This window comes from Apiospora hydei (assembly GCF_038363865.1).
Source record: "Apiospora hydei strain CBS 114990 chromosome Unknown utg000010l_segment0_segment0, whole genome shotgun sequence".
NCBI lineage: Eukaryota > Fungi > Ascomycota > Sordariomycetes > Amphisphaeriales > Apiosporaceae > Apiospora > Apiospora hydei.
The window spans coordinates 505,927-530,686 of NW_027117369.1; the positions used below are offsets into that span (position 1 = coordinate 505,927).

Below are 24,760 nucleotides of genomic sequence, written 5' to 3' on the forward strand. Positions count from 1 at the left end.
CTGGGACATTGCTGTGCCCATAAAGATCAGGCCGGTGCTCTTTAGATATGAGATGCTTTTGCAGGTCTTTCTCTGACGAGAATGCCTTTGGGCAATCCGGATAGTGCGCCCCGCATCGGTAACGGCTCTGCGGACCAATTGGCGTGGCAGAGTGAGATGGCGCAGCCGATGCGGGAGGGGCAGGGCTGTGGTGTGGCGATGCTCGAACGGTTGGGCTCGTGTAGTTGGTGGATAGAGAGACATTTGGAGAGGGCGATGATAAGATTTGGGATGTATCATCGGAACGGATTGGTGTCAATAGTGCAGACGGCGTGATGGAACCATCATCGTCTTCTTCGATTGATTGAATAGGGCCATTATAGACAGTGACTGTTGTTGGGAATTGCAGTGACCCAGGGTCGATACATGGAGTATCATTTACCGCGGGCCACTGCAAATATGCAAAATCCGGGCGGATGCCCCAGAAGTGCTGGTCGCAGTCATGCTCTTGGGTGCTGTCGAAGAAGGCGGGACAATGATCACAGGCGCTTACGGTACCGAGGGTCTCGAAGGGACCGACTCGGCCGTCTGTTAATTGATGATCATGTTGTTGACTTTGAATTGGGCTCACGCGGGTGTCAAAACCCGCGCTGTGCCCTGAGTGATTTGGTTAAGAAGTGACACTTGGATTGAGGCTTTTGGTGCGAGTGATTCGTGACTTTCACGAAGTTTGCTGTATTGAATCAAAGGATGGCAAAAGCTTGGGTATGGGAACGGCTTTATAATGCCATGGTCATCAAACTGAGGCCATTCCACTGAGGCTTAGGCCTAGGGTGCAGTTAGGGTACATTCTAGCTGATACTTGTACCATCCCAAGACTCCCTGCACATCATCGGGGCCATAATCGGACGTTCTCCTGGGCAGGAATCTCTGAGGCCATTTCACCGTCGGCGGGGCTTTTCAAGCAGCCCAACCGTCTGTTAGTGTTACTGCATAACCTACATGTACATGCATACTTAGGTACTTGGGTGCCAAGCACACAAGCTGCGGTCAACGGGCTCTTATCATGCACACAAACACATGCACCAAACACCCGGACAGTGTCGAGGTCCAAGAATCGTACTCGCCCAAGACGTAGGTGCATTTCCAGGCAGGGGGTCACCCCCGGCCAGAAGCCATCCCTATATCAGACAATATACAGGCACGTCACATGTCCACGGGAAGCTCACCATGGTAGGCCCACGGCGCACGGAATAAACGACGATGATGATCGCTAGCCTCGATGTTCCAGTAGTTGAGTGATCCCATCCTTCCACTCGCGACACCGCCTCAACAGTTGCAGCGGCTGCTTAGTTATTGCAAGAAGTAGCCTGCTGGATGGCAGCGAAGGCCTCCCACAAGAACTGTGAATAGTTTTGGATGCTATGCCTTAGGTATTACCACAGAAGCGTAAGTACCTACAGAGAGCAGTTAAAAGCGGGGTATCGCAAAACTCAGGGGCTAAACTACGCCAACGGCTACATGAACAACCACTCAATTACATGAAACACATGGCCTGTGTACACCAGATGGGATTTAATCCTTCTTCTAAATATTTGTATTTGTTATCATGTAGTTATAAACTTGGACTACGTCCTTATTCTACCTTTTTAGTTTTTAACTTGAAAACAAAACAAAACATCAAAACAAAAGGCAAACATTCACCGCATTACCTGAAAACAGCTGCTGGATCAGAGCTGTATGTACTCAGCACTCCCATCCGACTCCTGACCATCGGTGGCAGTCTTCTCGCTACCATCCTCACCCTCCTCTTCCTCCTCTTCTCCGGGACCCTCATCCGGAGCCTCGGCGCGCGCGAGCATCTCCTTGGCATCCTTGACGTCCTGCTCCTGGATAGACTTCTTGACAGACTTGAGGGTCTTGGCCGCGAACTGATCCACGGGCACCTCGTACACCCGCGTCTCGATGTTGCGCTGCCCCTTCTTCTCGAGCGCGATATCGGCCCGCACCCGCTTCGCGTCCTTCGCCACGCGCGCCTCGCACTTGCCGACGTGGTCCTCGAGGGCCGGGATACTGCGCAGGACCTCGACCAGGGCCTGAACCCGCTCATCGACCGGCGCCCCCTTTTTCTGTCCCTCTTCCTCCGCCGCCTTCTTCCAGCGGCGGGCGCGGAGGACCAGCTTCGCCTCGTCCCAGGCCTGGGGGTCCTTGAACGCCAGGACGCGGCGCCGGAGGTCCTCGCGCTCGTTGTCGCGGCGGCCGAAGAGGCCCTCGATCAGGTCGAGGTGGTGGACGATCTCGGGGTCGCGCCGGTCCTCGCGCTTCTCGACGTCGAGGAAGGCCTTCTCGTACGGGTCGTAGCACCGCTTGTACAGCTCGCGGAACTGCTTCTCGATCGTCTTCTTGATCCGGTTTAGGTCGCGCAGGGCGCGGTCCCGCTCGGGGATCTTGACGTCCCCGAGCTTCTCCTCGGGGTTCTGGTTGCGCCAGTTGCTGTTGGCGGCCGAGGTGTCGAGCTTGGGTGCGTTTTTGACCTTCTGCTTGTCGATCTTCTCGGTGTCCTTGTCGGCCTTCTTGGCCTTGGCACCGGCGGTCTTGAGGGGGTGGCGTTGGCGCCGGTGGCGGCAGCGGTGGACTTCTTCTTACCTTTGGGCGTCTCCGCGGGAGTTGGCTTGCTCTTCTTAGAAGGCTTGCCTGTGTCCTCTTCCTCTGATGCTCGCTTTCTCTTGGGAGGGGCTTCCGACAGCTTCTTCACCTTCTTCTTCTCACGGCCCTCCTGGTCATCTACCGGTCGCTTCCTCTTTGGTGACTCAGGGGCAGGGACATCGTCCCGGGGAATGGTAACGTCTTTTCCGTTAGGGACGTCTGTATCCAGCATGATACTAGAACCTACCGTAATCTGCTCTTCCGTAAGAGCAACCTTGGGGTCTTCCTCCAGAGTCGACCGGGTAGTCTGCTGATCTTGCTTGTTCTCCATTTTTGGCAGTGTTTTGTTTCTGTCTTCGATGATTTTTGAATAGTACTCTAAGGTCTGCACGACTGAGTCTCTAGGTCTCTATATAAACTAGCTTGGGAACAAGGTCTATTGTCTGCTTTAAAACTACTTGTCCCTACTCATTGATGACAAGGGTCTTTGTCGCTACGCTTTGTCATCTCATATATATCAAAGCCGAACAAAGCCAACGTACCTTCCATTGTGTAATATTTGTCTTCTATTGGATACTAGTGGTTCGTGTATCATGCGGCGTTCTTATGCAAGTCGTTGCTGGGCTGTTCTCTCAGAAGGTAGGTCCTAGAAACAAGGCGATACGAGGAACTTACTCCTCATAGTTGCCCTCGATTGTGAGAGACAGCCTTGTACCGGACTTGTCTTACACTTGATCTCAATGCATAAAACCACATGCCTCGGTATCAGGCTCAAACTTGCGGCGCTGATTGATCACTGTGGGCTGAGATGGCAAGATTTAATCCTGCTATATTCGAGGCAGCGATAACGGAACCGTTTCCAAGGAGATGGAGATGTCACTTGTTGAAAACGAGGACGGTTGGGTAACCCACCTAACTTGCATAGTTAAAACCCGGGTCAGTTCCTTATCACAAACGAACAGTTCCTACGTAAAGCTTATCATCTAATTACTCGTATACCAACTTAACTCTTCTGACATAAATATCTGCTTCTACCGAAGTAGCAAACCAGGTGCCTCCTCAAGAACAAGAAAAGAATGACGAGTAACGAAAGCCAGCATCAACGGTAAATCCCCAAAGCGTTCGACCCTCAACCATCATAAATTCTCCAAGTGAGACTTCGACACTCCTCCCGCACAATGTCTGCATATCAACCCGAGTTACCCAAGGGCAGATTCGCAACTCTACCGAATGAGCTCATTCTCCAGTTGGCTCACCACATGAGCATCCGATCCTTGCGCTCACTTTCGGTGACGAGCAAGAGATGCCACTCTCTTCTAGATCAGAAGTTCCTATTTGAGGAGGAGGTCGAGGACGAGCGCCTCTTCGATGAAGCCAAATACCGCTTCTGGGATTTAAGCCGGAAATACGGTTTGGGGTTCAGCTTACGGGACAAGGCTATCTGGCATGCATCTCAATTCGCGCCCGCATACAAACCGCTGAATTATGACGACCAGTCGTTCCTGAACGCGTGCATCGACCGTTGGGGGAAGGGGGTCCTCTCTATCAAAATTGGCGGCGACGTGGTCAGAAAAATGCTGCGGGACTGGAGTTTAATCAATGAACTGTCCGTTTCTCTGCTCAGGGGCGACTTGATTATTCGAGCCATAGAAAAGTGCCGAGACATCAACGTGATTGAGCAGGTCATCGACGCATACCTGAAGAGATATCCCGCATCCCTGCAGGGTCTAAAGAATTATCACTTGCGGACAAACTTCGACCCAGAAGGTGTCGTTGACGTGCCCCCCGTGATTTGGGCGTGCAGCCGAAACCGTGTCAACGTGCTCGAACTGCTGCATACCAAGAATAACGAGGAAGGCAAGAGCGTTATTGATATGGTTGATATCAATATCATTTTCAACCAAATACGTTCTCATGTGATCTACGGCATCAGACAGAACCAAGATACATTAGTCGATGCGTGGCAAGCTGTGACAAGGGCTTGAAGGGCTTGGATCTGATTCAGCTAATATTTGACTATGGCACTTCTAGGGTCTCTGGTTCTTTTTTCACTCAAAGTGAGGTCGAGTGTGAGGTTTATATACACATCGTAGGGGACCTTTAGGGTCCTTCCTTCCTTCCTTTATTTTTTACCTTTAGGCGCCGTAGCCCTCCCGGAATGTAGGCCCCTGTTGGGTCGATGCTGCATGCCAGTTGGTTCTGCAGAGTGACTGTTGGATCTGCGTGTGACACAGGCCGCTTTCTACGGTCTGGACAGAGCGGGCATTATTCGCAACGGGTCCTCGAACTCCGGCATGTGTGAGGACGCGTGCACCTGGCTACTTGAGAAGAATCTGGGCTTTTCATCGCGGCCCGACGGCATCCCCATAGACTGCTTGTCCGAGGCGGCCGCCTACATCAAGATACGCGTCCTCCGCGCCTTGATCGCCTACTTCAAGGCCCGGCTGGCCCCAGAGAATTTCCAGCAAACTTTGACGCTGGCCCTCCACGGCGCCACTGGGGGTTACTATCTTCCTCTTTCCAACGACGGGCATGAGGAGATCATCGACATCCTAAATAGGGCTGGTATGAGCTTTGCCCGAACAGATATGGCCGGCCTACTGGCGCGCGCCGTCCGGTTTTCGCCGCGCGACGCCATATACCTGCTGCGGTTCCAGATGGAGCAGAACATTACTGACTATCGAGATCTGAAAGCTGCGCTATCAGAGGCCCTCCTGTGGGGAGACGAACTGAGAAACGACGACGCGCTTCGCCTCGAGTTCTTCAAGGTGGTGTTTCCCAACCATACCCACCTGGCTTACAGCCCCGCAGAGCTCAAGTTCTTTACGACGGTGTTCCCCGAGAACGTAGGCCTGGAGTACCGCCCGGCCGAGCTCGAGACGGCGCGAGAGCGATTCCGGGCGTTCGAGAATTTGGTAGACTCCTTCATCGACCAGATGAGAAAGCGTTGCTTCGAGAACCAGTCATATGATGTTGCAATGTACATTGTGCAGGTCGTTGGCCGGGCCCGTATCGGGGAGGATCTGGTTAAGGATCTAGAACGTGCCAGGTCGGAATACTATTCTTCTGTTTTGACAGGCCGGCGGATTGAGTTCTACCAGTCATGATCGATGTTACCGAAAAGGCTTTCGATGTTTATATGTTAGATATGATATAGCTATGTTTATATACATCAGCGATCAGCAGATCATCGTTGATTTGTACCTTCAGCGATGCCGTGATACACTCACTCATAGCTTGGTCCCAGTCGGGAAACTCGACATTGATAAACTGCTCGTCGTGGTTATCTTTCCAAAAAATTTCAGTCTCGCTGTTCTGGAAACCCCTATTCGATTCAGGGCACGAGCATAATTTTGTTCTTTCCTTACGACTTATCAAGCAACATTCTGTAACCTGAGACACCATTCGAAACCCACTTCCTATTCATCGTACCATATAAGCCTGGTGTTGATAACGTGTCTCACCTGATCTACTGGGCCATTTGTTTACCATTCAAACCCCCCAGCATGCTTCTCAACCCTAGACTCGACGGCAACAGCAGCAGATGTCCAGACGCCGTGGCGCAATACCGCATAGGGAATACAAGCCTGAGGGGGTATTGTCCAGCTGAAAGTCAAGACTAAATTAGAAGGTTGTGCGGGCGGAGTTCTCAGGCGGTGCCAGATTAGCCGGGGCGACGAAAGGCCGGATCAGGGGTGTCATATTAACCGATGGTCGGCGGCGGGCAAGTCAGCTTTCGAACCATGTCTAAACCTCGATCTATAGCTCGTTCTACTTCTTATCTACTACCCGGAAACTGAAACTAGTCCCTCTGTGTCTGCAATCAGTTTTTGGCCTTCTTCTTCTTACGCCGCAAGAGTTCTCGGATAGCCTCCAACTCCTCCTCGTCATCCAGATCGCTCTCATCTGGCTTGGGACCATCCACGGCCCTTTCCGCTTCTTTCCCCTGCTTTTCGTCCTCCTCGTCAGCGTCTTCGTCTTCGTCATCTTCAGGCAGAGATTCCTCATCTTCACTGCTCGTCACCACAGGCGCATTACTGTTGCCCTTCCCCTTATGACGTACTGTTGCTGCCGCTGCCGCCGGCGCCGCACGACTCTTCTCCTTCTTGGGAGCCAGGGCGGCTCCGGCGCCCCTCGCGAACTGGTCCGCGCGCCACTGCTCCTCGTACGCCAGGTCCGACTCGTCCATGCCCAACGTCGAGATGAGGTACTTCTCGAACTCCTTGGACCGGTCCGCCACCGTGGCCAGCTGCGTGCGGCCCAGCTCGGGGAGGGGCTTGCTCTCCGGGTACCGGCCTTTCACCAGTTTCTTCTGGTACTCGTGTTCGGCCAGGGAGATGGCGGCTTGGAACGCGTTCCGGATTTGCCTGTACACGTGATATTAGTACTGTAATCATACGCGTGCTTCTTCCCTTTTTGAGGAAAACGAGAGAGAGAAAATAGGGGGGTAAGGTGTGCGAGCTTACCGTCCATTCCAGGCCCCCAGCCCCTCACCCTTCATCTCGCGATAGTTATCCTTGGCAAACTCGAGGATCTCCTTGCGCTTGATGACAAAGTGCGCGGGCCCGCGCCGCTTCTGCTCGGCCCGGGTGCGGTCGACGAAGATCTCGTAGAGGCGGCGGGTGGTCTTGAGGTTGAAGGGCTGGTAGAGCAGGCTGAGGTGGATGCGGGACTTGAAGGCCGGGTCGATGTTGCCGACGCGGTTGGTTGTCAAGAACAAGATGCCGGCGTAGTACTCGAGGCTGCGGAGGAAGACGCTGGTGACGGCGTTGCGGCGGAGGTCGTTGCGCGTCCGCTTGGCCAGGAAGACGTCGGCCTCGTCGAGCAGCAGGACGCAGCCCCACTTGTGCGCGAGCTGGAAGTGCTGCTGTAGCCGCGCCTCGACCTCGGTCGCCGTCTCGCCGATGTCGCCGCACGTCACGGGGAACAGCGGCCGCTTCGTGTTGTCGGCCACGCACTCGGCCGTCGACGTCTTGCCCACGCCCGGCGCGCCGTGCAGCAGCAGGATCAGGCCCGTGCCCTTGCCCCGGACCAGGTCGATGCCGCTCCAGACCGACCCGGACGACGACGACGCGGGCGGCTCGGCGGAGCCGTCGCGCGAGTTCTCGTGCGTCGCGACCAGGGCCTGGATCGTGTTTTTGTACTCCTCGGACAGCATCAGGTTCTTGAAATCGTTCTCGAACTTGACTTCGCACAGGTCGGAGATCCGGAGCGTGGCCCACCGTCGAGTCCTCAGTACGAAGCCGTATACCCAGGTAGGTAGCAACATGAGATCTTCCTCGGCCAACCCTTTGGCATCGCGACCAGCGAATAGATGTCCGTTTTCCTGGGCGAATTTGCTCAGACGCATTTGGTCCATCTCCCAGTCTTTGAATGCGATATCTGAGCCACAGCATCCTTCGGTATAGACGTCGTCAAAACAGTAAGGTACTATCTTTGTCTCGCGTTTATCGAACTCGACAAGATCCCCCATGGAGATCTTACTCTCCGGTTTCCAGTCTGGGTTGGAGTGAATGGCCAAAGTCATATCCACGATAACTTGTGCATCCAGGTCGTGAGATGGCTCATCAAGGGTTTTCCCCACAAAGTGCTTATGCGCAAAGGGCCGTATAGTCAGGTCGATGTATTGGCGGCCCTGTTCCATGAACTGTTTCCGTTTCGAAGCAGCGTCGGGGTCAAACTTCAGGGGGTAGACTGCTAGAGTCTTAATAGGGACGCGGCCCAGATACCGTACGATCGATACAGTCATAAGTCTGGGCACGTAGCTGGAGCCATCAGACACGATGCTCAAGCAATCCACACTGAAGCCGTCTACGGGCTTGGGCATATCGCCCTTCTCGGTGAGCCGCTCAATGAGCGGTTCGCGGCCACCTGTGAATTGGAGGACCTTGTACGCATGGGTTGGGTCGGATTGGATCAGGACGTAGTCACCCCTGCGGAACAGATGCCACAGATCCGCGTATGCGATCGTATCCGCGGTGCCTTCCTCGATGCATTGCCTCAGATCAAAGGTGGGTTGCAGGTCTTCGTCCATGAACTGGATCAGAAGCTTAAGATCTTCCAGTAGATCCTTGTTATCAAAGTTGAGCTCGTCCGTCGTTCGTTTTGAAGCTGGTGGATCTCTTGGACTTGATTTGTCCTCCTCTTCTTCGTTTATTGCTGCCTCCACATCGCTGATGCTTTGCCGTATCTCCTTCTCAAACATCACGAATAACTTGAAAGGCGCCAAGACCACCACGCTGGTCTCCTTGGTGTCTTTCTCTGGTGGATAGAGGTCGTCGGAAATCTGCGTAGCCGTTGTTTTCTGGAGGTGCATTACCAGCGGCCGCGACCGGATCCTCAAACGTTCAGGTACCTGTCGCATCCGCGCCTGGTCACTTTCGAAACCGGTCGACCTGCGCATAAGCCCACTTTGTGACTGTTGCTGTTTCTTCTCGATATGTTCCACAGTTAGAACCTCAAGTGCTGCACGCTCCTCGCGTGGAATGTCCCATGACGCTTTGCTTAGGCGGAATTGACTGGGGCTCGAGCGTTGGAGTAAGTGTTTGTAGACTGGATGGAACCTTCTTGCTCTCTGTATCTCAAAGTCATCGGGGAGGTTGTAGAGATCTTGCTTCACTTTGTTCAACTCCTTTTCGAGCTCCTCGATCCTCAATTCGGCGTAGCTGAAGTACAAGACGGCCTGCTTGGATCTGACGGCGAGGGTGCCCTCATCTCTTTCTTTTTGCAACATTTTCTTGTTCAGATAAGAGAATTGCGCGTCGCCGACTTTCCACCCAAGCGTCCAGGGATCTTCGTCCTGGCCAGGAATCTTGGTGGCGTCGACCACATCAAGACTTGCCTTGTTGTCATCGGATAGCGTCGCAATCTGCTTGGGGCCCGTTGTCGCGACATTGCCCTCGTCGGGGCTCTGAAGCTTGGGCGATGGAGCTCGTTGCACTACTTCCGGCGCCATGGTTCAAGTAAAATCACCGAACTCGCAAGTTGTTCTCGGCGTGGTGAGAAATGGGTTTGGTATCCCGAAGAAATGGAAATGGCGGGGAACTGTTATTTGACCTGGGTCTCCCACATGGGGACCGCAGGCAAGAAACTTCTTTACTTATCGCTCAATAATTGCGGCAAAAACTGACCAATAGACTGGCTCTCTTGTTCGTGGCTGTTCCGGTGTTGGGGGCCAAATGCAGTGTCAGCAAGGAATAATGCGTGAGGGGATGCTCGTGACGCCTTCGAGGTGAGCAGGGGCATATTGTATCCAATAAGCACAAGAAGACTGAGGAGAAGTTTTCCCACGAACAAACCAGGAGAGTGTTTACCCCATTTCCTCATTAAAATCTCGCTTTTCCTTTTCTTTTCTTCCTAGAGCGCTTGCCATATCTGGCTGACTCTGGGCAAAACCAGGCTACCACCCACATATGCAGTCATCATAGACTTACTCCCCCTCACGGTAGCCTGCCGTTTCAAGTTCTGGCTTACGGCGAGTAGTACCGCCACCATGGAGGAAAACGCGAGGCAGAACTACCTGCAGTCGCGGCCACGCCACCCCCAGATGAGGCAGTGAGGTTCATCGAGAACCAGATCGCGCCCGCCAGTCAGACGAAGCCAGTATATCACGAGAGGCTCAATGAATTCGTTTTCGTCGATGAGGCGCAACGACAGGATCAGATAAGGTTCGCCCCCTAATGCTGACCAACGCAAAAGGGACTGGAGCTAACTTGAAGTCCAGTGCTGAGCTATGGAAAGAAGCCGACGAGGAGAAGGAACAACTGTTCGCCATGATGGAGAAAGTGCGCGAGAAATTGACGAAAAGAAAGAATGCGGCCGACGCCCAGACCCTTGTTGACGTAGATCTGCGGCATTGCAAATGGGAGGAAGTGATGGACGAGGTGCAGGCGACGGGCACACGTTGGAGGACTTCGGCCATCAAATCGACCAAGACAGCGCAGTACATCGACAAGGTTGGCCAGCATTCGAAGGCGTTCGAGAGCTGGCTAGATCTGCTGCCTGCCGGCGATTATGGCTCCAGGTGCGTTGACCCCATTCTCCCACAGCCTGACCATGCCTGGCTCACTCAAGCGTAGCATAGCTGGAGTCTTCAAGGTGGTCATTGGGGTAAGTCGTTTAGGCCATTGATTAGTACAAGGACCTATCAGGCACACAACCGGGAACATCGCCCCCGTTGCCGACGTCCACTCAACGTTTACTCCACTGCCTTACTGGGCTAAAACGAAGAAGCCCAAGGCTGGCTGACACCTCCGGGCTATAGGCAGCTGGTCGGTATACAAAAATCGAGGAAACCATTTTCGAAGCTCTCTCCGAGATACCCGAGATCATGGAGAACGCCCGGCGCTATGTGCAGATATATTTCGAGAACCGATACCACTCGCTAGAGCGGAAGACATTCGACCTCTTCCGAGCGATACTTCGAGCACTTCTCCACATTATGAAGTTCTTCGCTGATAGCAAAGTTCGTAAGTATTCTGTAGATGTGTGTCTCAATTACCCATGAATTGTGTTACCGGCTAATGCAATCCTCTCTGTTCAGGCAAGATCTGGCAACCGCTCTTGCACCAAAACGCGTACAAGAGCGAGCTAGTGGACAGCATCGACGAGATCAAGAAGCAGACCGCGCGGGTCCGCGAAGAGGCCAATCAGTGCCTCGCCGAGCGCGCGTTGGAAAATGAACGCATCTCGCTGATGACCAAACAAAACTCGGAGACGCAGCTCCTTAACCAGGAGGCGGAGCTACATCTCTTGCGCGACATCTACCAGATGTTGAAGGGGGAGTCCGTTGCTAGGCTTGGTGCAGAAAGGTATGTCTGTTGTTTCTCGCTACCACAGCATTCCCCTCAAACACCCGTCGCTAGAGTGTTCAGACTACTTGTTCTCTTGGCTGTTAAAAAAGGGGGGCAGCGCGAGTAGCCATCTTATGTCAAAGGTCAAGGAACAAGGATCATGATAACATAGGAAGAGGACAGATCGTATGCCTAACTAATGATTCCTGTCCTCAGACGGATTACTATATCCTAATGCCGCCATTCTAATGAATATGGCCGCCACTCCAGCACCAGCACAGCCACGAACGCCTTCGCCGGAAGACATGGCGTTCCTACGGGCCCGGCTGTTGGACACGATAAGCTACGAGCCAGAGGCCATCGCAAACGACACCCAGGTCACCATCCAGCGCGGCCTCGCCCTCGACGAGCAGCCGAAAGCCGTCGCCGCCTCGTTGGTGACTCATCCGCGGTTCGATGCCTACTTTGGCCCCGCGGCAGGCGACGACGAGCCGAGCTCGTCTGCACTGCTCGTGAACGGACGCATGGACGCGGCGGCTAGCGACGGGGTGTCGCCGCTCGGTCTCGTGGTCGCGGAGGTGGCGCGGACCTCCGCGGGCCGCCGCGGCGCCTACGTCGTGAACTACTTCTGCGAGCGGCACCGACCGGGAAGTTTTGCGTCACCCACCACCTCGACCTCCACGGTGACGAGTAATCCAGTCAGCGCCATGGTGGCCAGCTTCATCGGGCAACTGCTGACGCAGATGGAGGAGCAGCGGGTGGCGCCCGACTTCACCTTCCTCAAAGAAGAAGACTGGCCGCGCCTGCGTCGGGGGTCGGCTAAACACTTTATGCGTCGTCTTCATGACGCTCGTGGGCCAGCTACCGCCCGGGAGCGTGCTGCTGTGCATGATTGACGGGGCGAGCCAGTACGAGACCATGGCGCTGGGCGCGGATATGGAGGCGCTCGTCCGGCGGCTGGTGAGGCTGGTGGACAGCACCCGGGACCAACATCTGGTCTACAAGCTGTTGGTGACGTGTCGGACGCGGGCGAGGGGTATATCTCAGTACTTTCGGGAGTGTATGCTGAACTTGGACGGGGAGGCTGAGGAGGCGGATTCATCGAGCCGGCGGATTGCGAACTTGAGAAACTCCCAAAGGCAGTAAGTAGCACAAGACCTTCTAGAATCTAGGCGAGACGGCTTTATATGGAAAGGATGAAGAGCATATTATTGAATACTTATATAACACGGCGCCTGCAGCTTTAATTAACTCTAGATTTCATCCTCCTTGCTCATTCTTATCTCTTTACGCCTAACACCTGGTAGCATCTCATGGCGCGGGTCTGACAGCCATCTCCATTGCCCATCGCCACTGACAGGGTCGCGGGGCCCATAGACCTTGAGAGGAGGGGCGGCGGCGGCGCCTTAATCGACCAGACACATAGTTCCCGTACCTGGGCATATCATCACGAGTATGATCGAAGTTGCCGGCATGAGCCGGTATCTTTGATAGTTCGTCTTTGTATCGCATTATCGCTACCACAACATCAAACTGTCAAGGGACTTAAGCCGAGAGATAGGTGCTTATTGAGTTCTAAGCCAATAATCCCTCTGAAGGCCATCGTGATCAACTTGAGTAAGTGCGAGGGACTCAATCAAAGCTCGCACTTGCCCTCCGTCGCGTCACCACACCCAGCCCCAGCACCGGCCCCCTCCATGCCCATACTCGTCCCAGTCCCCATCATCCGCTTCGCCTCGTCCACCGCCCGCCCGACGACATCGTGCCGGAGCCAGCGCTTGAGCTGCCGCGGCCCCGTCCGCCGCGCGTAGTCCCAGTGGCCCGCCGTCAGCCCGCCCAGGGCGAAGGTGTGCATGCGCGCCGCGATGGCGGCGGCGCCGACGCCGTAGGGCGCGCACGCCATCATCTCGGTCCCCGGGATGATCTCGTCGTCGAGCGAGCGCGCCGCGAAGGCGCAGACGACGTTGAGGGTCAGCCCCGTGCCCAGGGCGTACATGGTCGTCGTCAGCACGTCCTTTTCGTACAGGCTGAGCCTGGCCGCAGCGGCGGCGGCGGTGCTGCCATTGTTGTTGTCGTTCTGGTTCTGCTGTTGCTCCTCCTCGAGATCATGGACCATGCGGCGGAGGTTCCAGATTGCGGCGGAGCAGAGGATGGTGAAGAGGATGGAGAGGAGACGCATCTTCGTGTTGACGTGTGGGGGTGGCTCTGAGTGGTCCCCTTCTTAATTGAGTGTTGGTTGCGGTCTAAGTAGGTAGGGGTAAATAAAAGTGAGGCGCCCCCGGAAAAAAGCTTAAGATGAGAGGTTATTTGGCCGTGCGGGGGTTGGAGAGATAGAGATGGGATGAAAGATGAATGGTTATATATATTAATGTAACATCGCAATTCAAAATGGGATATTGCAGAGTTTTTAGATATGGGAAAGGAAAAAGTTATCTGTTCGAAGCTATTCGCGCGCGCGTTAACAACGTGCAACACCCCCGAGTCAAAGAGCAGTTTCAGGGTCGCCGACCAGGGGCTTTTTTGTGGATAGGGCTGTCGAGATACCGAGTTTCAAGGGTCATGTCAGATGAACTTCGCTCTCCAGACTGCCAGAGTCCAACCTCTGCAGAGCTGGCTTTCTATCAATTGCTTAGAAGCGAGTGTAACTCAGCGGTGAAAGACTTCTGCTCAATTTTTATATACGGGGTTTATCCATTTACGTACACGGGAAACAATAATAATAGAGTCTACTGCAGAATGTTTGGGGGGTGAATGCACCATTGAAGATGAACGGAAGGAGATGCCCAATTGAGGGTAGAAGACGCTGAGGCGGAAGCCACAGTGGCTGGTAAACGGCTTGCCTTTCCCATCACCATCAATACCTCCTACTTGAGCCCGGCCCGCTTTCTCGATCCAGTGTCATCTACGCGAGATTAGGTAACTTAGAAAGGCTTCTAGAAGCTCTCATGCTCCATTGAATTGTGCTACCGTTTCGTCGGAGTTTCTTCGCTTGCTGTCGATCAGGAGGACACTTGTCATCCTCGTTTGGTGACCGCCCCGAATGCCAAAGCTGCGAAAACCGCTCCCTCACTTATGGCATTTACAGAGAAGCCTAGAAGGATGCATCAGTAAGACGTGTGCGACCCGGCAGCGCTGGCAAGATGGCATAAGCTTATCCGTGAGAGCCGCCTATCCATTTCTTTTTCCCTGGTAGTAATGCGCAATAATGAAACTTACGATAGCGACATCATTGATGGATGTTTTTATGCATCCTCCCTCCAGCCATCGCACAGGACGGGGCTGGCTCCTTCCAGGAGGGGACCAATGTAACCCACCGGAGAGGTCCATCGCCCCATCCCAACAGTGGTTATTGGGAGGGTGCCTAGCGATTGTACCCCCAATATGATGAAGGTCGTGATGACTAGGCTTCTCCTTTGGGGCATTGCTTATTTGGCGTCTGACGTACGCATCTGCCGATGGCCGAGCTGGGTTTTGGGCCAACGACAATACTTAGTCAATAGTGAGCATGCCCAAAAAAAATAGATTATCGGATTCGGATTCGGGCGCGCGGCAAACTGCTACGCGGTCTCCGGCACCAGTTCCTTGAGCTAGTAGTGAGAACAGTACATACTGTACAGGGACATCAGGGAGTCGAAATGCCAGATAGCAGAAGCTACTGCCACTGCAGCTACCCTGCTAACCACTAACCACTAACCTCCAGGTCCCTTTTTCCCTCCATCACGTGGGGCTGATGTCATGTTGCAGCTTGGCCCAGCAGCGGCGATGCCCTCTGATTGGCCTCGTATCCTGGGCACTTGCGTACTCTAAGACCTCTCCCAATCTGCATGTCGTCGTCAATCGGAGCTACGTAATACCAGACCCAATGCAATTCCATGCACACGCCCTTTTCATAAAACAAAAGAAAAAGAAGTGCGAAAGTCAACAAAACCCCCGAATCGGACGGATTGGACGAAATGAAATGAACAGGAATGAGATGATGGATGGGGAACCTCGGCCTGCCTACTGCTGCTAAATCTGTCCGCCTCTCTCTGTCTCCTATCTGCCTGTCTGTCCTGTCATTGCAAATGGCCCCCTCACTCTCTCAAACATAAGCTCTGCTACCCTTCGAAACACCAGTCGTTTTCCCACGAGGCCACACAGTGAAGGAAGGCCAATAAATAACAGACTCGCTCCCAACGACGACCCCCCTTTGCCTGTCGAACTAGCAGCATATTAGAACATACATAATCCTCTCTTCCCCATCTAGCTTGCGGGTCAAGCCGCATGCACTCCCCTCAACTTGCCGGGATAGACCTTCGACTGCCCAGATCCAGACTTTGATCTATTGACTCAGCATTGCGGTCTGCCCACGACTCGAGCGAGCCTGCCTTCACGAGCAGCAACCACCGCCGGACCCCGTTTCCGAACAGCTGTCCAACTTCCCAATTTGACTTTGGATAGTCCGGCCGTCAAAGCTGCAACCAATTCTCCGAAACCAAAAGCATATTATCTGCGGCTTTTGGGGGCTTTTGTTTCCTGCCACAGCGTTTTTGACTTTGCCCATCTGTTACCACTTTGCTTAGGTCTGGTGGGAGAAGAGGCTTTGGGGGCACACACCACGCTTTCGCATACCCGACCAAAGTAGCAGCCATGGCCGCAACCGGCGCTGAGGCGTCCGCCGCCATGAACAGCGGCGAACACGACAACGTCCTCCGCCCTCGACCACGCAAACCCGTAAACCCGCAGCTGGCCGAGCTGACACGGCAAGAAAGCAACGTGAGCATCACGTCGAGCAATGGCTTCCTCACCATGCCCGAGAACGGCACCGCCTCGGGCCTGACAAGGTACGCTCGATTAAACCACCAAGCTTGAATCAAAGGAAAAGAGGGCGAGAGACAGAAATGCTGACGAGTAGCTTGGAAACACCAACAGTGGCCGATCGACGCCCGTCCCCGAGGACGCGCCCCAGTCCGCCAAAGCCCTCTCGTACGCGCGCAAGCAGGTTAGGGCCGAGCAGCGGCGCCGCATCTTCCCGACCATCGACTACACGGCGCGCGTGTCGCACTTCGACCCGGCGTCCGACTACCGCGACTTCCACGGCTTCTTCAACCTCTTCTGGATCGGCCTCGCCATCATGGCCATCACCTCGATGCTGCGCAACATCAAGGACACGGGCTCGCCCCTGCGCGTCCAGATCTGGACCCTCTTCACCGTCAAGCTCTGGCACCTCGCCATCGCCGACTTCCTCATGGTCGCCTCGACCGCCATCAGCCTGCCCCTGGCCAAGTACACGCGGGAGAACCAGGGGGGCATGCGCTGGAACGAGGGCGGCATGGCCGTCCAGAGCATCTATCAGGCCCTCTGGCTCGCGTTCTGGGTCTTCATCCCATTTGCCCTCGGCTGGACGTGGACAGCCCAGGTCTTCTTCCTGCTGCACACCATGGTCCTGCTTATGAAGATGCACTCGTACGCCTTCTACAACGGCCACCTGTCCGAGACGGAGAAGCGCCTCCAGGCCCTCGACGACCCCATGACGACCGAGTCCAAGGCCCCGGCCTACGTCTACCCGACCGTCGAGAACCCGATGGGCGAGTACGCGCACAAGAGCAAGGTGGCCCCCAGCGACAACGGCGACAGCGACAACGGCAGCAACCACAGCGACGCCGAGATCGAGCGCCTCGCGCAGCTGCGCGCCGACCTCGCCCGCGAGCTCACGAGCCCCATCGGCAACATCACCTACCCGCGCAACCTGACCTGGCCCAACTACGCCGACTACCTGCTCTGCCCGACGCTCTGCTACGAGCTCGAGTACCCGCGCACCGACCGGATCAACTGGATCCCCCTCGTGTCCAAGATCGTCGCCACCTTCGGCTGCATCTTCCTGTTGACCATCATTTCCGAAGAGTTCATCCTGCCCGTCCTGCAGGAGTCGCACCGCGGCCTCATCGACATCAACAACAACAAGAACATGCTGGACACGATGCTGATCCTGGCCGAGACCATCTCGTGGCTCCTCTTCCCCTTCATGCTGACCTTCCTGCTCGTCTTCCTCGTCATCTTCGAGTACGTCCTCGGCGCCTTCGCCGAGATCACCCGCTTCGCCGACCGCCACTTCTACTCGGACTGGTGGAACAGCACCGACTGGATGGAGTTCTCGCGCGAGTGGAACGTGCCCGTCTACTCGTTCCTGCGGCGGCACGTGTACGCCACGTCGCGGCAGAAGATTGGGCGGCCCATGGCGACGCTCATCACGTTCCTGGTCTCCGCCCTCGGCCACGAGATCGTCATGGCCTGCATCACCAAGAAGATCCGCGGCTACGGCTTCATCTGCCAGATGCTGCAGCTGCCCATCGTCGTGCTGCAGCGGACGCGCTGGGTCCGCGGCAAGGAGACGCTGAACAATGTGTGCTTTTGGTGCAGCATGGTCTTGGGGCTGAGTTTGGTAAGTTGATATCCGACATCCTCCCCTTCATGGTGTTATGGAAATGAGAGACAGTGTGCTAACGTCTTTGAATAGATATGTTCTCTCTACGTCCTGATCTAAGACAGTCGGTCCACTGCATTCAGAAGAAAAATGTGAAGTGGCTTCTGCTATATGGGTAATGATGCCCAAGGTACGCATGTAAGATTACAAGAGAAAGAGCACGCAAGCAAAGACTGGGAAATCTAGGACAGAAGGTCGTCGGTATATAGGCGCCGCATGTTTGGTTGGCCGGTTTGATCAGTGGCTGTCACATGGATTGCATGATGCGCACATGGGTAAAGTGCGACGCGACAGCGTGCGGTCGTTATGTTATAGTTGTTGTGTTTTTTACAATATTATACCCCCTTCAGTTTTAGTAAAACAGTTTACTATGTCATCAAACCGGTGGTCATTTTCCTATCATCATAAATCATTCATCATTATAGGATATTTGGTTGCCATAGTCTCGGGAGCGCTGCAAGCTGAAGAGCCGCTCCACGACTGAGTGCACTTCCGAGGCCACCTCAAACCCTGACGTTCATGTCATACTACCACGACGTCCACTCTTGTTACCATGAAGATTCTGAGAAATATTCTCCACGCCAGAGACCGCTTGCTTTCCAGGATCCAGGCTTGTCCTATTATCTTATCGATGTCGTCCGTGTCAATGTGGCTTTCCCAGCCCAAGTTATCCATAGAGTAGCTGTCGTCGGGCTCAGGCAGCATTGCTTCCGCCTCTCCATCAACTGGGGGCAGGGTGGAAGCGTTTTGCACAAACTCTCTCAATCCAGTTGCTCTGGACACCCCAAGTCCCGTGAAATCCACCTCTGCTTCAGGGTGACTGCACGATCCCATTCCGGTACGGTCCAGAGGGCCTCCGCCTGTTCGTCGACTGGGGGCATTCCAGCAGCGATGGTCCGAAGCTCTCCGATAGTCACCAGCTCCATGGATATATACATTGGCGCCCACCCCGGGCTTTCGGGGTTGACCCAATCTTGCATGTCCCAGACTATCTGGTCCCACATGACGGGATGGTCCCTCAGATAGCCTAGAAGGTCGGTGACGCCGATGCACTTGATTGGGAAAGCCTGTCCGTTGTCCTCTGCCCCATGCCTGGGTAAAGAAAGCGTTTTCCTAGGTTTGGTACTTGCATGCGGTTCCGGTATACCGGAATCATCCTCCGATCCGCCGGTGAAGTGAAATAGAGCCCCCTGAAGGTTCTGTTCTGGAAAACGCACTGGACGATCTTGGAGCCAACGGAACATATAACTATAGGCGCCAACAAACATGACGATTTCTGCTGACGGGATCGGGTCCTCCCCTTCAAACAGGTAGTACCGCGGTGTACGAGGCAGCGATCCAGGGGAATAAAACAGTGTTTGACCCTGGTAATAAGGCACTTCCAAAAGCTGGAGATCTATAGATAGGTTAGGACTCTTGGGCTGTGGTCCGAAACCCTCTAGGGATATAGCAGGGATTGACTTGGGCTGCTGCGATGGTTCAAAACCGGGCAGTCCCACTGAGGGTAAAGTTGATGTTAAGTTCCTCCAGTCCGGCACCCATGACGGCCAATCATGAGGCGATTCATCTGATAGCCTAGATGCTAGCCTGAGCAGAAAAGCCCAGGAGAACTCGGAGGCGATATATCTTGCCATATCAGCATATACTTCCTCCACTGAAAGGCTGTAGTCTGGCGTGATGAATCGACCTGCTGTGAATGGGAAAAGGCCGAGCAAGCTGTAGACCTTGTCCCTAGGATCTTGACATTGGCATTGTGCAGCAAAGTAGATCATGTCCACAAGTTGGTGAGAATCAATGTAGGAACGATGATCAAATTGCAGGACAGGGACCTTGAAGTCCATGTTTCTCACGCCCCGTTTGAAGGTCGCCCAGGGAATAGTGGAAGCGCCGCAGATCAATTCTGCCTTGCGGGCCAATGCCACCTCTTGTAGTACCCATACGCGACTGAAGTATCTTCTTTCAAAGAAAACTTCCAACTCCTCAGAACCAAAGCCTGTATAGTCGTTCGAAGAAATTGCTGAGAGCAGCTCATCAGTGCCGTGTGAAGCCTCGCCGACGTAGATGAGCACGGATTTGGCACGAGAATAGATGGTCGGCATCAATTGAACCTGATGTCCTCGCTCACTGATATTCTTCTGGTCAATACAGATGGCATCGACCCACACGCGGCGAGTAGAGAATCTTCTCCGAAGGCGTCGGAGGGCATTCTCGCAGTTGGCGGTGACCAGAAAGGGCCGTCCAGAAAGCCGAATGGTCTTGCATAGAGTGGAATCACCCGACTCGTCAGCCCAAGTGTACGACAACGCCTCATATGGCTCTTTGGAGGAAAAGTCGACAATTAGCAGATCACCGTGGACTGGATCCTCGAACTCGCCGGGCCGGAGAATGAGGATGCGTGTTTCCGATCTCTGTTGGATGAGCGCAGGGTGTGATGGCACTTCAGGTGCGCCGATGCTTGGAGTATGTGGGAGGGCGGAAGACGCGCTATCTTGTGAACCGGATTCCTCGAACGAACCGCAGCTCAGGCAGCTTCTCAACCCGCCCGTTGAAGCCAGATCGAGACGACGGCAAAAAGCATCATGCCACTCCATGGGTACCTTGGAGAAGAAGGTATGAAATAATCATGTATGGACTGCGTGCTTCCGGTCTTCGATGATGAGAAGAGAAGAGGAACGATGGAGTACCATGGCGGACACGAGGCGGGGATGCAACCAGCTGGAGTAGAATCCTAGGGTTTCACATTGAAAGCAATGCATAGCCATTAGCCTGTAGACTTCACCTGTTGTGTTAGCAGCAGCAGGCTGTGAAGGTGTCGACCTCAGTGGCCGGCTGCCTACCTACGTTAGGAACCAATATGCCAAGCACACTGCCTTCTCAACTTCCACTTCAAGTGAGTCTTGTGCATCAACAAAGGCAGTGATATACCAAATTGGTTCTCGAAGTAGTATACTTACCCGACATGAAGGCGAGAGACTGTCTGTCGTCGATACCTAGTATCTAAGCTCTTGGATGGTCTTTAGAAGTAGAGGGAAAAAGGGCAAGAGCCGGGCGAGGCATCTCCAGGTGAAGTGCGTCCTAAAGTGGGTCGCGCCCCAAAATCGCTAGACCCCAGTTCAATCTTTACGGAAGGGACAAGTGAGGATTGGCACTGCCATCTCGGCATAAACGAATCGAATGATGTCTTGGTTCGCACTTACCTTGCATTAGGCAACAAGCCAGACAAGTCACGATGGATGTATAAGAGACTCGAAAATATGTTTGTGGATGGGGGAAGAAACCCTGCTGCTCAACGCAACGCAAATCGTCAATTCATAGCCCACGGAAAAGCCAACAGCACCGCCGCAGCACGAACTTCGCCTTCCAACGAAGCCATCGCCTGCTGCTGCCTGCCTGCTGCCTGCCTGTTGCCTTCTCGTTTCCATCTATGTATGTATGCACTTTGTGTGCGGTGTGTGATATACGCATTTCCCGTCGACATTGCCTTGCCACGTCGATCCATTCCTCCCATCCTTCCAATCTGCCTTGCCAATGCATAGTGAGGCACACCAGCACACACCACGAGACCAGCCCAATTCCGCACTTGGCGAAGAACGAATGTGGTATCCAGCAGAACGAAACGCCTTGTCGTATTGGTGTTGAAAATAACGAATGTCGGGTATAATTTCGATTTGATTCGATTCGATCGTCAAGTCCCATTCCAATAAAAACGAATGTCGCGCCTTTGTACAGCCCAAGCCCAGTGTCCGATCCCTTTCCCAAAAATGAAACCCCCAATTTCCCAGACGGGGTGATGCAATCGGTGTATAGATATGTGTGTGTATAATGTGTGATATGGTATGATACGACGTAGCGTGCGTGAGTGTGTGTGCATGCATTATGGCATGACGAAACAAATAAATAGCAAGAAAATCAAGAATAGTTCATCCAGGAATACAAGCGAAAAGCCAGGTAACGACATGATCTCCGGTGAGACTAATCGAAGTGCTGACTGGCGGGAGAGGGCGAGAGAGAGAAAGCTCATAGCAGGGTACGGCGGAAGGGTTTGTTGTATTTAGTTCGAAACCCCGTTCGTTCTCAGCCATCCATCCATCCATAGCAAAGCGTTTCGTTCCGCCAACCTTCATCATCCAAGACATCAAATCGTTACTGCATCTCATGAATTTCAAATCGGTGTGATAGATTGTGTGAAAATCCCATGCCCGATAAATATTCCACCCAAACTCCAAGTGGCCCTTCAAGCCAGGTTATATCTCCCAGAACAACGCACGCCAGTGAAAATGCGATAAAAAAAAAGAAATAGCAAAAAATACATCAACTTTGAAGTTGTCATGAGATTTCCACTAGTTTGGCAGAACACCGCAAACCCGAAGAGTGGTGGCACCGAGGAGTGGGAAGCCCTCTCAGTATCCGTAGACTTGAGGGGGCTCCGTCATCCGGTATCCGGCTTCCGACGTAGTAGAGTAGGCCACGTCGTGCTCGCCGTATTTCGGAGCATACTTGACTTTAGGGAAGTAGGCAGGTTGTTGGTCGTACGACTCGTAGGAAGCCACCGGGCGTCCAGAGTTCGCCTCGTGTCCATAGTAGGGCACCTTGTACCCGCGTCTCCCGGGCGACTCGGCGCGAGTCCGGACGGGGATAGCTTTGCTACCCTCAACCGTGTAGCGGAACTTGGTCTTGGGAGCTTCGGGCGAGTGATGTCTCGACGGGCGACGCGAGTAACGAGCGTCGTCTTCGGAGTAATCGTCGTAGTCCTCGTCGCTATGGTAGCGGGGGTGGTGCTTCGATCGACCCCGGTCGCGGTAGTCCTCCTCTGCAGGTGCCGCCGAGTACCATGTTTGAGCGCGGGAGAGACCCGGGTGGGGGCCCAGGAGCCGCACCGGGAGCTGGGCGCGAGTACGAATCTGTCTGTGCCCGATGCATCCTAGGAGGGGATTCTGGCACTTCAGGAGGCGAGTGACGACTGGGCATGGTGCTGAACTTCTTCAGGCCGGGAATGACTCGCGGCTCCTCCTCAGTCCTGCTCGACTTCCTGTGCGATGAGGAGAGCTTAGAACGAGGGGTGTCATGCGACGAGCGGCGAGCAGCCGAGGACCGTTTTGGCAGTTCGTCATCTTCAGGAATAGGAGGCGGCGGCGGCGCCATAGCACCAACAGCCGGAGGGGGTGTTGGCACTGGCGGTGTCCAGCCCGATGTGGGGTGATAGGTTTTTGCCCGAGAAAGTCCAGGAGCCACCTTACTCCGCGAGGTCTGCAAATAATGTGCCGCAAACTCCAGATGAGCGTCTTGTTTCGAACGGTGGCGGTCCTCGGTGATGGCTTCCCGGATGGGAGCGGCCTCGACAACCTTGGCTCGGATGTTGGCTTTGGTCTTGGATGACGACTTCTCCGACTTGTGTACCGCTTCCACGACGACAGGCTCGTCTTCACTATACGGCGTTCGGTGGTGGCGCTTCTCGTCGGTATGCTTCCGTTCCTTCTGCGAGGCCTCCTCCTTCTTCTTGCGGCGATCCTTCTCCTTCTCCTTTTCCCTGCGATCCCGCTCCTTCTCTTCAGCTTTCCGTCTGCTCGAGTCCTTCTCAGCCTTTTCACGTTGCCGTTCCCAGGCCTTGTCCGCCTCTTTTCTCGACCTCTTGTCCTCCTCAGCGCGTCGCGAAGAAGGCGCCTCCCTCTCGTAGGAAGACGGCCCAGCAGCTTTCCGCGAACTCCGGTGTTCCCGGCCGTCGTCGTAGCTGCTGCTGTAGGGGTTCTCCTCATACCGCGGAGGGGTTCGTCCCGAAGTGTAAGCGGGGGCGGGCTTTGGCGAGGGGGCATACGCTGACGCTGACCGTTCAAAGCGTGGCTCGGCCATCCTCACATTGACGTTGTAGTGATGGGACTCGGTGGTGTTTTCGCGGCGGGGAGCCGAGCGACTGGAGTATGCGGGCTGCTCGGCGCGAATGCGGGCATTCTGCTTCTCCATCTCGTTGGCGTGGACCATGTCGTCGTATTTTTGCCGCTCCTTGCTGTCTGAAAGCATCTCGTACGCTCGTTGCACCTTCTGAAACTCTTCCTGCTTGATGGCCTTCTGTTCCGGGTCTGCGACCTTGTCGGGGTGACACCTGAGCACCAGCTTCCGGTGCGCCGACCGGATCTCGGGAATCTGAGCATCTTTGGAAACACCTAAGCGTGCGTAGGGATCATCAGGCAGGGTAAACATGATGACGGGCGGTGGTTGCGACTGCGGTAGTTCCGCCGTCTGGGGCCTTTTTGCTGACGAGGTTGAATTGCTTGCTTCTTGGCTCTGCAGCTGACTGGATCGTTGTGTGGATGTTGCTTGGAGTCCTTGGTAAGAAAACCGAAAGGCAGCAGCTTTCTCTGGTGGGTTGTAGGTGGTGGTGGTTGTTGTTGTTGTCGAGTGAGTCTATCGCATGGAATGCGAAGAATGCAATGCTAGCAATCCAAGTCTTGAAGCGTTTGACCAGCAGTGAAACAAGAAGAGGTGTCGGTAGCCGAGGAAATGATGTAAAAGCCGGGGAACGGGACGGTAGTATGCAGTTCACGAGGCGGGCTCAAAAGGGGATAGACCAGATGCAATTAAGAACTGGGCTCCAGAGAAAACAAGATGGGATCGGGATCGGACTGTCCCAGTAGTGTGTGTGAGTGTGTGTGTGTGCGGTCGGTGGTGGTAATGGTGGGAGGATTGGGTTTGGGGGGGAATCGATTGAGGAAAATTGGGTGGTTGAGAGAAGGAAGCAGGTTGATCTGGCGATGAGGTCACGGCGTGACTTGAGGGAGAAGGAGGAAAGAGAGCGAGACCAGAGTTGATGGAGGGTGAGCCCGGTTCTTGAGGCTTGAGTGCACTTGAGCTTCTGGCTCTGCAGAGTGTAGGTCAGGATACAAAA

At 54.4% G+C, this 24,760-nt stretch overlaps 9 protein-coding genes across 9 annotated transcripts; 5 read left to right on the top strand and 4 right to left on the bottom strand.

Moving 5' to 3' along the window:
• Positions 1-1,209: 1,209 nt before the first annotated feature.
• Positions 1,210-3,042, top strand: PG997_014324 (uncharacterized protein; the record flags this gene model as incomplete). The annotated part of the gene is made up of 5 exons (XM_066818638.1): positions 1,210-1,212; positions 1,413-1,428; positions 1,702-2,327; positions 2,397-2,819; positions 3,031-3,042. 5 exons carry the CDS (start codon positions 1,210-1,212, stop codon positions 3,040-3,042), a joined length of 1,080 nt encoding a protein of 359 aa, XP_066660826.1.
• A 761-nt stretch (positions 3,043-3,803) lies between these two features.
• On the top strand, positions 3,804-4,610 carry PG997_014325 (uncharacterized protein; the record flags this gene model as incomplete). Its single annotated transcript, XM_066818639.1, has 1 exon — positions 3,804-4,610. The coding sequence occupies one exon, from the start codon at positions 3,804-3,806 to the stop codon at positions 4,608-4,610; it is 807 nt and encodes a 268-aa protein (XP_066660827.1).
• A 309-nt stretch (positions 4,611-4,919) lies between these two features.
• Positions 4,920-5,732, top strand: PG997_014326 (uncharacterized protein; the record flags this gene model as incomplete). Its single annotated transcript, XM_066818640.1, has 1 exon — positions 4,920-5,732. One exon carries the CDS (start codon positions 4,920-4,922, stop codon positions 5,730-5,732), a length of 813 nt encoding a protein of 270 aa, XP_066660828.1.
• A 716-nt stretch (positions 5,733-6,448) lies between these two features.
• Positions 6,449-9,580, bottom strand: PG997_014327 (uncharacterized protein; the record flags this gene model as incomplete). Its single annotated transcript, XM_066818641.1, has 2 exons — positions 6,449-6,992; positions 7,092-9,580. 2 exons carry the CDS (start codon positions 9,578-9,580, stop codon positions 6,449-6,451), a joined length of 3,033 nt encoding a protein of 1,010 aa, XP_066660829.1.
• Positions 9,581-10,117: 537 nt separating this feature from the next.
• PG997_014328 (uncharacterized protein) lies at positions 10,118-12,563 on the top strand (the record flags this gene model as incomplete). Its single annotated transcript, XM_066818642.1, has 7 exons — positions 10,118-10,179; positions 10,349-10,648; positions 10,704-10,734; positions 10,889-11,093; positions 11,168-11,425; positions 11,634-12,231; positions 12,293-12,563. The coding sequence occupies 7 exons, from the start codon at positions 10,118-10,120 to the stop codon at positions 12,561-12,563; spliced, it is 1,725 nt and encodes a 574-aa protein (XP_066660830.1).
• Positions 12,564-13,053: 490 nt separating this feature from the next.
• PG997_014329 (uncharacterized protein) lies at positions 13,054-13,596 on the bottom strand (the record flags this gene model as incomplete). The annotated part of the gene is made up of 1 exon (XM_066818643.1): positions 13,054-13,596. The coding sequence occupies one exon, from the start codon at positions 13,594-13,596 to the stop codon at positions 13,054-13,056; it is 543 nt and encodes a 180-aa protein (XP_066660831.1).
• Positions 13,597-16,046: 2,450 nt separating this feature from the next.
• On the top strand, positions 16,047-17,940 carry PG997_014330 (sterol O-acyltransferase 2; the record flags this gene model as incomplete). The annotated part of the gene is made up of 3 exons (XM_066818644.1): positions 16,047-16,240; positions 16,329-17,838; positions 17,914-17,940. The coding sequence occupies 3 exons, from the start codon at positions 16,047-16,049 to the stop codon at positions 17,938-17,940; spliced, it is 1,731 nt and encodes a 576-aa protein (XP_066660832.1).
• A 701-nt stretch (positions 17,941-18,641) lies between these two features.
• PG997_014331 (Heterokaryon incompatibility protein 6- OR allele) lies at positions 18,642-20,471 on the bottom strand (the record flags this gene model as incomplete). The annotated part of the gene is made up of 1 exon (XM_066818645.1): positions 18,642-20,471. One exon carries the CDS (start codon positions 20,469-20,471, stop codon positions 18,642-18,644), a length of 1,830 nt encoding a protein of 609 aa, XP_066660833.1.
• A 1,809-nt stretch (positions 20,472-22,280) lies between these two features.
• PG997_014332 (uncharacterized protein) lies at positions 22,281-24,075 on the bottom strand (the record flags this gene model as incomplete). The annotated part of the gene is made up of 2 exons (XM_066818646.1): positions 22,281-22,763; positions 22,822-24,075. 2 exons carry the CDS (start codon positions 24,073-24,075, stop codon positions 22,281-22,283), a joined length of 1,737 nt encoding a protein of 578 aa, XP_066660834.1.
• Between the last annotated feature and the right edge of the window lie 685 nt (positions 24,076-24,760).